At 43.7% G+C, this 12,542-nt stretch overlaps 1 protein-coding gene across 2 annotated transcripts; it reads left to right on the top strand.

Annotated features, from left to right (window-relative positions):
* The first annotated feature begins 1,479 nt into the window (after positions 1-1,479).
* mphosph6 (M-phase phosphoprotein 6) lies at positions 1,480-12,335 on the top strand. 2 transcript variants are annotated; one of them, XM_056282228.1, is made up of 5 exons: positions 1,480-1,624; positions 1,776-1,888; positions 5,929-6,019; positions 6,759-6,829; positions 11,915-12,335. In XM_056282228.1, the coding sequence occupies exons 1-5, from the start codon at positions 1,577-1,579 to the stop codon at positions 12,048-12,050; spliced, it is 459 nt and encodes a 152-aa protein (XP_056138203.1). In that variant the 5' UTR covers positions 1,480-1,576; the 3' UTR covers positions 12,051-12,335. The 2 variants fall into 2 exon arrangements, with proteins under 2 accessions (XP_056138203.1, XP_056138202.1); XM_056282227.1 differs by having other exon boundaries at positions 6,732-6,829.
* Positions 12,336-12,542: the final 207 nt, after the last annotated feature.

Genomic DNA, 12,542 nt, shown 5'->3' with positions numbered 1-12,542 from the left:
CTTAAAGTAACAGATTTTCGTAAATAGTGGGTTTTGTTTTTCCATAAAAAATTGTTTAACATTTTATCAATTGATTTGCAGATTGTGTTATCGACATGTAAGGACTGAGCAGCATAGGTTAGACGAGATATTCCTTCTGCCTTCGAAAGCAGAACTCTACCCCTTAGAGACAAGTCTCTCTGCAGCCAGTGATTAAAGATTTTTTGGGACTTTTCTATAATAGGGCTGAAGTTTACAGAGCTTCTGGATTGCCTATCTTTAGTGATTTGAATACCGAGGTATGTTACAGAGTCTTTCACAGGAATCCCATGAATTGAGGTCGCCAAACAGTCTTTAACAGGCAAAAGTTCACATTTATTAAGATTAAGGAAAAGTCCAGAGGTCTCTCAATTTAGGTGAAACTTCAACTCCAGGTTGGTATGCGCAATTTTCTTATTGAAGGCGGTGGACTGATACTATTGTGGCTGTGTACTTGACTGAATTTGTTGAAGTTGTGCAAGTGACTGGTGAACACTACATCAACTGTTATCTCAGCCAGGCGGCATGTATGTATGCGTGTGTCTGTCCGCAGCTAATCTCGCAAACTACTGGACCTATCAGCCTAAAAAAAATAGTGCACAGCTGTAACTGTATAAGAACCTCTTGTGGTTGCGGTGATTAAAAACCCTCAGAAAAACTTCTTTCGCTATCGCCGCCCCCTCTCTTCATTTACTCTCTAGCTCGCTCAATATTCTGTTTTTCACCGGGTGGAAAAAATTGTTCAGCCTGGTCAGATTTATCACCCAATAATTGACTTAAAGAGGACAGCATATGTTGCCGAGATGTGGCCCCAATAAGTGTGTGCGCGTGCGTAATTCTATTTCTCACTCTATCCCTCACTCCAATCGGCACTGTCGTTCATTTGGACCTAAGGCATAAACACAAACCAGGCAGCCCACAACACAACACGCCTGAACACAATTGAGAATGTTTTCAGTGACTGCATTTTTGTGTTGCAGTTGAGTATTTATAATATTTGTTAGTATATACATTTTAGACAATTAATGCATCTCCTGTCAATACATTTTAGCCCACATTTTAGCTTTCTGTCCCGGATGTTAGCAAATATGTTATATCTACTAAAGTGGAGGGTTACACCCGGAAGAAGGCTGTTTGTGCCGCTACGTGTGGGAAGTAACCCGCTCTATTTTAACATGCACAATTATTGTCTTTCACCATGAAATAGCCATTTGATTAAAGTTTTTTTTCATTTCTTTTTTTACTTTTTAACAGAAGCGTGCCTTGGACCTTTCTTCTTCTTCTCTCCCTTTTTTTTCTTTTTCTTTTGTGTTCCCTGCCAAAGAGCACATTCATCACACTTGTTTGAAATTGCGAGCACTGCAGACCTTTTCTTTCAGCAGCTGGGCATTCTTGGACCTCTCCGCCTCTTCCGACAGTCGCTCGACGTTCGATTGCTCAGGTCTGACTTGTAACTGCGACTGCGCAGCAAACTCGAGGTTCAGTTAAACGTTAAAGTCAGAGCAACATCAGACCCGAGCCTGCTGCGTTTACATCAACAAATGTCACTCGGACCACAATGGCAGACCATTCCGTGAAGTTCTCCAAAAACATCTTGCGCATGAAGGTAAGCGGCGCCAATAATTAAACTGCAACTACGAAGCAGCGGCGTGCTAACTAGCAGAAACCACCGGCGTCTGTCTTGCTAGCTTACCTACGCTGCCCTGTCCACGCTTGATGTATTTGACGCATATGTGTTTGTTTACACGTCGACACAGTTCATGCAGCGAGGCCTGGATGAGGAGACGAAGAAATATCTCGAAGAAGACGAGAAGCGAATAATCAACGACGAACACTGGTACCTAGACATCCCAGAGCTCACAGCTCAAGAGTAGGTATCACGTCATGCATATGGCATGGCCTTCCATTTAGATTTGTCAACGTCATTCCTGTCTGCGACAATGGGGAATGGTTTGACCAAGACGAGTTATTTTAAAAGCTGCTGACTGTACTAAAATAACATTTCTCCTCACCATTGTTTATATAGAGCGTTACTGGCTAGAATGAAAGGTAGTCATGTGTGAACCTGTTGGGTATGCAAATTGAGTACTATACCTGAAAAAAGGCTGTTGATGCAACATTGTGAGCGAGTGTGGAAAAAGTTTAGATAACAGCCAGTTACCACTTTTTAAGAATGCACACCCTAATCAAAAGGTAAAGGTTTAACAACAATGTATCCTGGATCTGTTAAAGTGCCTTTAAGCAAGCTACTGAGCCTCTAGTATATGCTAATATAATGTAAGTAGCTTTGCATACAAAAAAGCCAAATGCATAACATAAAATTTCGTATCAAGCTATGTGACCGTTTAAATAGTAAGTAGCCCTCCACCTACTCACATGATGAAAAAGGCATGTGGCTGTAGAGGACGGTGATGGTGGTGTCTGTGTATAAAGGATATAAAGGGGTATAGATGTAGAGGGCAGTGATGGCGCTGTGTGTTAGACTGAAGGTGTCAGTGTTGTGGTAAAACATCTTGTTCCAGCTTCTCACAGGTCTACCGATAGAGTGTAGTTGGCACCAACTAACAGCTTGTCGTCTTATTACTCGCCTCATATTTTATTGGTAATGCCTGTCGCCTACATCACAAGTCTCAGCATCTTTCACGCCCCCAAATTAGAGTCAGTGTGAAATGAAAATTGACTTTTATTTACCCAGGAAGTTCATTTCCATAGCTATATTATGTGTTCATTCAACAACTGGTGCAAAGAAATCACAAAGGTTGTTTATTTATTTTACATCAGTAGCTGATCACATTAACTTCCTCGTAAACTGAAGTTTATTTGATTGCATCACACCAAGTCTGAGCGGGCGTACAAGCAATATTCCAGTCCAAGTTCATAAAATGTTTTGTATCCATCCATCCTCTATCCAAACTGCTTATCCTGCTCTCAGGGTCATGGGGATGCTGGAGCCTATCCCATCCTAATATCCTGTTTAACTTGGAGGTGCATCACATTATGGAAGAAAGATGTGCTCTGAAACCATTTCACACTGTCATTAAATTGGCAATTTGGAGGGAGTTGATTGTAATCAGGGTGGCACGGTGGGTTTCCTCCCACAGTCCAAAGACATGTAGGTAAGGTGAATAAGCCGTACTAAATTGTCCCTTGGTGTGTATGTGTGTCGGCCCTGTGATGGACTGGCGGCCTGTTCAGTGTGTCTCCCCACCTGCCGCCCAATGACTGCTGGGATAGGCTCCAGCATCCCCATGACCCTGAGAGCAGGATAAGCGGTTTGGATAATGGATGGATGGATGAATGCTTATAATCACGTTTTCCCCCAGATGTAAGAAAAGGCATAGGTTTTTTTCCCTTCAAAGCAGCCATATGATGTCTTGTTTTTTATTGAATTCGTCATGAGGGCAATTGGTTCTACCATCCAAGGCCCATACCATCACCTTTTCAGCTCAAAAAGGGTTTACTACCCCTATTGCCTTTTTGAATCTTTTGAGTGTTTCTGTTAAACTGACTCATCACCACACTTCCAGAGTCTGGTATTGTTGCAACTAAACTTGAGACATCATATAAATTAAAATTAGATTTTATTCAGATTATGGCAATAGATTATTGCAACTGCCATGTAATCACAATGGCATTATTGTAAATAAATGTAGACACCTTAATTGAAATACTACCTTGATTTAATTATTCACCTTGATCAGATTATTGACTGCATGTAAATGTACTCTGTTATTTTGTCCCCTACTGACCATTAAGGGCCTCTTTCCACCCAACGCAAACCTGCCTTTTATTTGGTCGTGTTTTACAATGAAGTTTAACAGGGTTAAACATGCATTTCCGGCAAACATAAAAAAATCGGGGACCAAATGTATAGAACTACACTGCTCAAAAAAATAAAGGGAACACATAAGCAATGCAATGTAGCTCCAAGTCAATCACACTTTTGAGATATCAACCTGTCCAGTTAGGAAGCAACACTGATTTGTGAATTAATTTCACCTGTTGGTAAATTGTCTAATTTCCACCAGGTGGAAAATAGACAATTTGCAAGACAACCCCTATAAAAGGAATGGATTTGCAGGTGGTGGCCACAGACCATTTGCCTGTCCTCATCTTTTCTGGCCGATCTTTGGTTAGTTTTTCATTGTGCTAGTGCCCTCACCACTAGAGGTGGCATGTGGCGGTATCTGCAACCTACAGAAGTTGCTCAGGTAGTGCAGCTCATCCAGGATGGCACATCAATGCGTGCGGTGGCAAGAAGATTTGATGTGTCTCCCAGCACAGTGTCCAGAGCATGGAGGAGGTACCAGGAGACAGGCCAGTAAACCAGGAGACGTGGAGGGGGCCGCAGGAGGACAACAACCCCGCAGCAGGACCGCTATCTGGTCCTTTGTGCAAGGAGGAACAGGAGGAGCACTGCCGGAGCCCTACAAAACGACCTTCAACAGGCCACTAATGTGCAGGTTTCTGCTCAAACAGTGAGAAACAGAATGCATGAGGATGGTATGAGGACCCGACGTCCACAATTGGGGCCTGTGCTCACAGCCCAACACCGTGCAGCCCGATTGACCTTTGCCAGAGAACATCTTGGTTGGCAGATTCGCCATTGGCGCCCTGTGCTCTTCACAGATGAGAGCAGGTTCACACTGAACACATGTGACAGACGTGAGAGATTCTGGAGACGCTGTGGAGAACGTTCTGCTGCCTGCAACATCCTCCAGCATGACCGGTTTGGCGGTGGGTCAGTGATGGTCTGGGGAGGCATATCCTTGGAGGGCCGCACAGACCTCTACGTGCTAGCCAGAGGTACCATGACTGCCATTAGGTACCGGGATGAGATCCTCAGACCCATTGTCCGACCATATGCTGGTGCAGTGGGCCCTGGGTTCCTGCTCATGCATGACAATGCTCGTCCTCATGTGGCCAGAGTGTGTCAGCAGTTCCTGTATGTCGAGGGCATTGATGCTATGGACTGGCCTGCACGTTCCCCAGACCTGAATCCAATCGAGCACCTCTGGGACATCATGTCTCGTACCATCCGCCAACGCGATGTCGCACCACAGACTGTCCAGGAGTTGACCGATGCCCTGATCCAGGTCTGGGAGGAGATCCCTCAGGAGACCATCCGTCGTCTCATCAGGAGCATGCCCAGACGTTGTAGGGAGTGCATACAGGCACGTGGAGGCCACACACACTACTGAGCCTCATTTTGAATCATCTTGAAGAATTTCCACAGAAGTTGGATCAGCCTATGTTCTCATTTTCCACTTTGATTTTGAGTATGATTCTGAATCCAGACCTTAATGGGATAATGATTTTGATTTCCATTGATCATTCTTAGGTTATTTTGCTCTAAACACATTCCTCTGTCTAATAAATAAAGATTTTCAGCTGAAATATTTCATTCGTCGATGTCTATATTGTGTTTTTAGGTGTTCCCTTTATTTTTTTGAGCAGTATATATTTAGGCATAGAAATCTATGTGCACACATAACAGGAAACATGCATGCGCAGTCTTTTCGTCAGATTTATAAAACCCCACATACGTCTGTTCCCACGTGTTTTTTCCTCATCTAGCTCAATCATCCTGAAATTGTGCACGAGCCCTCTGACCATGCCCACAATTTACTATAAATGACTTCCAACACACCCCCAATCTCCCTTATCAAAACAGATAGCTGCAGACATCGCTTCAGTTCATTATATTTGTGCCCTTTTAAATGACCACGTTCCTTGCTTGTTGCCCATCTTTAAATTGTTGCCCGTCTATAAATTCAAGATTCAAACATTTGTCACATACTTTAAGTAAGCTTTAAGTTGCCATCCCAGCTTCCAGCCACCTGTTTGATTTTAGTGCCCCTCTTGGTTGGGTTTGTTCACTCATTCTCTCCCTTTGTTTTCATTTGACAGGACCTTCGTCATAGAGGAGAGGAGTTTTGTGCCTTGTGAAGACCTGAAGTATGGCAGAATGTCTTTCAAAGGTTTTAATCCAGAAGTTGAGGTCTGTCATCATTCAGCTACTATAACATCCCCTTCAGCAATATTTTTTTCCTTTTTGAACTTGTTCGTCTTTAACTATGTCTCTTCTCCCTTGCTCTTTAACTTTGCCCTGGCACAGCAATACGTATCTAAATATTTAGCTACATCTATGGGCAGGGGGCGGCACGGTGGTGCAGTGGTTAGCATGGTCACCTCACAGCAAGAAGGTCCTGAGTTCGAGCCCCAGGTGGTCCAACCTTGGGGGTCCTCTCGGGTCGTCCTCTGTGCGGAGTTTGTATGTTCTCCCCGTGTCTGCGTGGGTTTCCTCCCACAGTCCAAAGACATGTAGGTCAGGTGAATCGGCCATACTAAATTGTCCCTCGGTTTGAATGTGTGTGTGTGTGTGGGGCCTGTGATGGACTGGCGGCCTGTCCAGGGTGTCCCCCACCTGCCCCCCAATGACTGCTGGGATAGGCTCCAGCATCCCTGCAACCCTAAATAGGATAAGCGGTTTGGATAATGGATGGATGGATCTATGGCCAGGGTGCTGTGGTACTCTTTACTGTTAGTTGTGACGTTAACAATCTAGGATTTGAAGTTGTTTCTGCTATTATATATACTTATTAGAAGTTGTTTGGGATAAGGGGGTCAAATTGAATGGCTAAATTGTTAAATGTAAACACCTGTGAGATTTTTTTGACCGCTGTTGTAATCCTATGTTGTGTCCACCTCAGAAACTAATGCTTTTGATGAACACGAAGGACAGGGCTGAGGAAGAGGAGGACCTAGGCAGAATGGAAACAGACATCACTGATGAAGACATGGCTAGAAGGTGAGGACTGGATAAATTCCCCATGAGCATTCTCCATAAAGGAAAATGATGAGGCTTTATGTACATTTATTTGGTGATTCACACCCAGCCCCCCAATATTGGTTCCTCAGAATTAAATTTTTTTTTTTTAGGGGATATTTTTTTTCACCATTCTTTCTCCCCAACTGTACGTGGCCAATTACCCCACTCTTCCAAGCCATCCCAGTCGCTGCTCCACCCCCTCTGTTTATCCGGGAAGGGCTGCAGACTACCACATGTCTCCTCCCATACATGTGGAGTTGCTAGCCGCTTCTTTTCACCTGACAGTGAGGAGTTTCGCCCGGGGGACGTAGCGCGTGTGGGAGGATCACACTATTCCTCCCCCAGTTCCCCTCCCCCCGAACAGGTGCCCCGACCGACCAGAGGAGGTGCTAGTGCAGCGACCAGGACGCATACCCACATCCGGCTTCCCACCAGCAGACACAGCCAATTTTGTCTGTAGGGATGCCGGACCAAGCCGGAGGCAACACGGGGATTCGAACCGGCGATCCCAGTGTTGGTAGGCAACGGAATACTGCTACGCTACCCGGATGCCCTGGTTCCACAGAATTGATACAAATTTGTCATTGCATCCGCAGCTAGAGTTGGGCAGCAGGAGTTGTGTCTTCAACACAAGTTTGGGGGGTTTGTGATGGTGGTAGCATATCTTGTCTGTGTTGTTCTGCCTGATGCCAGACTAATAGATAGTGCCTCACAGCAGCAGAGCTATACAGGAAAAGTTACACAAGTTTTATAGACTGCCAGGGAGTCACTTCTAAAGATCTATGTTGTGTTTTTGTTGACTCGTTATGCCATAAATTATCTTGACCTAGAGTGGATATAAAAAGTCCACATACCCTGATAAAATGGCAGGTTTTGTGATGTAAAAAAATTAAACCAAGATAAATCATGTCAGAACTTTTTCTACCTTTTATGTGAAATTTCTGCCTATAAAATTCAAGTGAAAAACAAACTAAAACCTCTTAGGGAAAAATAAAATAACTAGGTCAAAACCTAGTGGCTGGACTGTGCGGTGATGTAAATAGGTTTTCAATGTAGTGAGTCCCCAGGACCCACAGGTAGTCATTTGGGTAGGTCCCCAATGAAAATTCTTTTGGACAAATTGTAGTGTTAAAGCCTTAGATCAACGGTCATCATCGATATGAGTGACAGTGGCCAAGTGAATTAATTTATCAATATCACGTTTGTAGCTTTGATAGTTGAAATGAAATCTGTGCGGCGAGCTTGTTGCAGCTAAAGTAGTGTGTCGAGATGAACACGGGATCTCGTCTGTGCAAGTTAGATGCACAGATAGAAAATGGTGACTGGCGGTAAGGTTTCTTATGTTTATCTCTATGATTTCAACATGGATGTGTTGTTCACACTGTAGCATTATCAGGGAAAAAATTAGGTTGCATCCCCTGGATGCGTTGATGGTGAATTTACTGCGTCCTTTCGGATTTTAATGCTTCGTAGATGCAGGTCCCGTTATTTACATCACTGATCGTTTATGGTCTGTGTTCAAAATTGTGGCCAATTTGTTAGAGGGATAGTCAGCCGTAGTGTCTATAATGTGAATTTCTGGATCTTAAATTACTATCAAAAATTTGGGCGGCACGCACAGTGGTTAGCGCTGTTGTCTCACAGAATGAAGGTCCTGGGTTCAAACCCTGGGGTTGTCCAACCTTTGGGGGGGGGGGTCGTCCTCTGTGTGGAGTTTGCATGTCTCCCTGTGTCTGCGGTGGCTTTTCTCGGGGTGCTCCGGTTTCCCCCACCATCAAAAAAAGACATGCATGTTAGGGTTAATACTCCTGTCTATGCCCCTGACCAAGGCATGGGAAGTGTCGTGGCAATTATTGAATTCCACGCTGACAGAAATGAGGAACGAGACAAAAATCTCTTACAGTATTGTCACACGATTTTAATATATGTTCATGAACAGACGCATCCAAGCCCAGGTCCTTGAATGTCAATACAGTACAGTCTCTCTTCTAGGACAGTTGTCTGTTCTTCCCCTCCTTGTCTCATGTCTTCTAGCTCTCATCCACCAAGGCCATTTCTCCATTTAGTGTGTGCACACTTGCTACACTCCCTTACAGTCAACAATTAACAATAGGCCCTTATTTGTGCACCTGGAGAAGACACTTTATAACACTACCTTTGTTCTACTACACATGGACCTCAAGTATCCATCTAAGCAATGCAAGGTCATGGTGAACGATTAAAAGTAAGCAAACATCAAATATGAATTGCCCTCACACCCCGGACGGATGGCCACCATTGAACTGTTTTCTCATGCCTTTAACATCAGAATGTGTTTTTTTTAACATTAAAAAAAACGTGACATCATCGTTTTTTTATTTTTTTATTTCTGATTTTCTCCCAATTTAGTGACCAATCGATCCCTATTTTTAGTTCAAACACCCACCCTCGTACTGCATGCGTTTTGCCAACTGCATCTCTCTGGCCGGCAGTCTCGAAGGAGACGCCTTGCCACTTTTGTGACAAGGCAACTCCAGGCCGAACCACTGCTTTTTCCAACACGCACACAGACGCATTCATGTGACGAACACAAGCCGACTCCGCCCCCCTCCCGAAGACAGCGTTGCCAATTATTGCTGCTTCGTCGAGTCGGGCCATAGTCGGATCTGACGAGACCGGGGCGCGAACTCCGGTCCCCAGTGGGCAACTGCATCGACACAAAGCCGATGGTTAGACCGCTACGCCACCGCGAACCCATCATGGTTTTTTTTTAACATCAAAAAAAAAAAGATGACAACTGTTTCTTAGCACAAGGTTTTCTCATTTTGAGGATGGCCTCCACTAGTTTCGAGCTCAATATTTTACCCTTTTTATTTTTATTTTATTTTTAGAGATCTCACGCCCTAGGAAGATGATTTTTTTTTTTTTCCTAAACAAATTGCAATTTACTCAAGCTAGCTTTGCGGCCTTGTTCTGCTAGCTGTTTTAGCAATGCAATGGTACCAACTTCACAAGCTTGTTTTGCCGACGAACTGATCGTCAAATCTCAGCACGCGCCCCACTGGAAGCTCTAAAGTCTCCAGCCCTGCATGCAAAATCTGAGAGTAGATCACTGGGGACTCAACATAACCTTGTGGCATCCTGGTCCACATATATGTCTGACCCTGAAACGCAAAAGCAAACCAATACTGAGAGTCCGGGTGCACACAGACACTGCTGCCCGTAAATCTCACATGAATCACCACTGTGAGGGCAGCTCCTGTGCACAGCCCTCTTCAGATTACCCCACAGATTTTCTATTACATTCAGGTCTGGGCTCTGGCTGGACCATTTGAAAACGTTGATCTCTTGGTGAAGCCATTCCTTTGTTGGTTTGGATGTGTGCTTTGGGTGGTTGCCGGCTGAAATGGGAAATTTCTCTTCATCTTCAGCGTTCTAGCATTCTACCTGAATGTTTTGTGGCAAAATCGACTGGTATTTGGAGCTCTTCATGATTCCCTCCACCTTGACTAAAGCCCCAGTTCTGGCTGAAGAAAAGCAGCCCCAAAGCATGATGCTGCCACCACCATGCTTCACCGTGGGTGTGACATTCATCTGGTGATGTGCTGTGTTGTTTTTGTGCCAAATATACCTTTGGAATTATGCTCAAAAAGTTCAACCTTGGTCTCATCAGACTATAACAAATTTTACCACATGGTGTTGGGAGACTGTATGTATCTTTGTGCAAAATTTAGCCAGGCTTGGATGGTTTTTTGGTGTGAAATGGCTTCCGTCTTGCCACCCTACCCAGACATATGAAGAGTACGGGTGGTTGTGGTCACATGTAGGGAGCAACCAGTACTTACCAGAAATTCCTGCAGCTCCTTTAATGTTGCAGTAGGCCTCTTGGCAGCCTCCCTGACCAATTTTCTCCTTGTCTGCTCATCAATTTTGGAGGGACGTCCTGTTCTTGGTAATGTCACTGTTGTGCCACATTATCTCCACTTGTTGATGATTGTCTTCACTGTGTCTCATGGTATATCTAATGCCTTGGAAATTATTTTGGACCTCTCTTCTGATCGATACCTTTCAACAGTGAGTCCCGTTCGTGCTTTGTAAGCTCTTTGTGGACCATGGATTTACAGTTGGATGCAAACAAGATGTCAGTAGAATCTTACAGGAACAGCTGAACTTTATTTGGGGTTAATCACAGTCACTTTAATTGATGGCATGTGTATACTGACTACTATTTAACATGAGTTTGAATGTGATTAGTGTGTTCTGAATACAGCCACATCCCCAATAATAAAAGGGTGTGCACACATGCAACCAGGTTGTGGTAAGTTTTGTATTTTTCTTCTTTCTTTTTTTTTCCCTAAAAAGGTTTGATTGTTTTTCATTTTATTTACATAGGTTGCAATTTCACATTAAAGGTGGAAAAAGTTCTGACATGATTTATCCTGGTTTCATTTTTACATCACAAAAACCTGACATTTTAACATGAGCGTGTATACTTTTTATAGCCACCGAACTTGAATTTGATTTATCTCTGCTGTTAATAATCTGTGATGAGAATTAATTGCTTTTCAGTGTTGACAAAGAGAAGCTGGCAGCGTTGCTGTTCAGTTAGCAGTATCATACAGGTTCTCAGATGGGGCAGGTGTATAGCTTAAGATGTACAGAATACCTCAGATGGGGGAGGTGTATAGCTTAAGGTATACAGAATACCTCAGATGGGGCAGGTGTATAGCTTAAGATGTACAGAATACCTCAGATGGGGCAGATGTATAGCTTAAGGTGTACAGAATACATCAGATGGGGTAGGTGTATAGCTGAAGGTGTACAGAAGATCTCAGATGGGGCAGGTGTATAGAATACCTCAGATGGGGCAGGTGTATAGCTGAAGTTGTACAGAAGATCTCAGATGGGGCAGGTGTATAGCTGAAGGTGTACAGAAGACCGAAGTGTACCAGCAGTCAGTAGATTGATGACCTTACATATTTTTATGAAAATGGGTAGCTCTTTTGACGTGCATTTTTATAGGAAGATTTGGAACCTCAATTTGTCATTTCTTAATGATTTTTTTTCTCATTTTTCATCTGACAGGTACGAGAGTCTAGTCGGGAGCATGAAGAAAAAGTTTGCGAAGAAAAGGGAGTGGTCAGCCATTGAAGAAGAGGAAGACGTTAACCACAACATTGCAGAAACCAACAAAAGGGTCTTTCTCAAACCCCAAGACTAAACTCGTGAAGGTTTATGTCTGAAGTGTGTGTTTTTACGAGAATTGTTCATCAGTTTTTTAAAAAATTTGTATAAAATGTAAAGATGTTGGTAGGCATATGTACTGTCTTGAGGCAGAATGGATGTTATACATCCTCATTTTTTAAAAAGAAATGTATCTTAAGATGCTGTGAGGGTTGTGGACATATATAATTCTGTTTTTACTGTGTTACAATCCATGTACCACGGAAAGATTTCCATTAAATGCGTTGCTCATTATTGACCTCGTATCACATGTAAATGCTCTTCTTTATTACCAGTCCATTAAAAGAAAACCCTTAAAAAGTCCCCGACTGACCAGAGGAGGCGCTAGTGCAGCGACCAGGACACATACCCACATCCTGCTTCCCATTCGCAGACACGGCCAGTTGTGTATGTAGGGACGCCCGACCAAGCCGGAGGTAACACGGGGATTTGAACTGGCGATCCCCGTGTTGGTAGGCAACGGAATAGA

This window comes from Lampris incognitus, chromosome 6 (genome assembly GCF_029633865.1).
Source record: "Lampris incognitus isolate fLamInc1 chromosome 6, fLamInc1.hap2, whole genome shotgun sequence".
In the NCBI taxonomy this organism is placed as follows: Eukaryota; Metazoa; Chordata; class Actinopteri; order Lampriformes; family Lampridae; genus Lampris; species Lampris incognitus.
The sequence above is the reverse complement of the archived record's forward strand: the minus strand, read 5'-3'. Positions and strand labels throughout refer to the sequence as shown.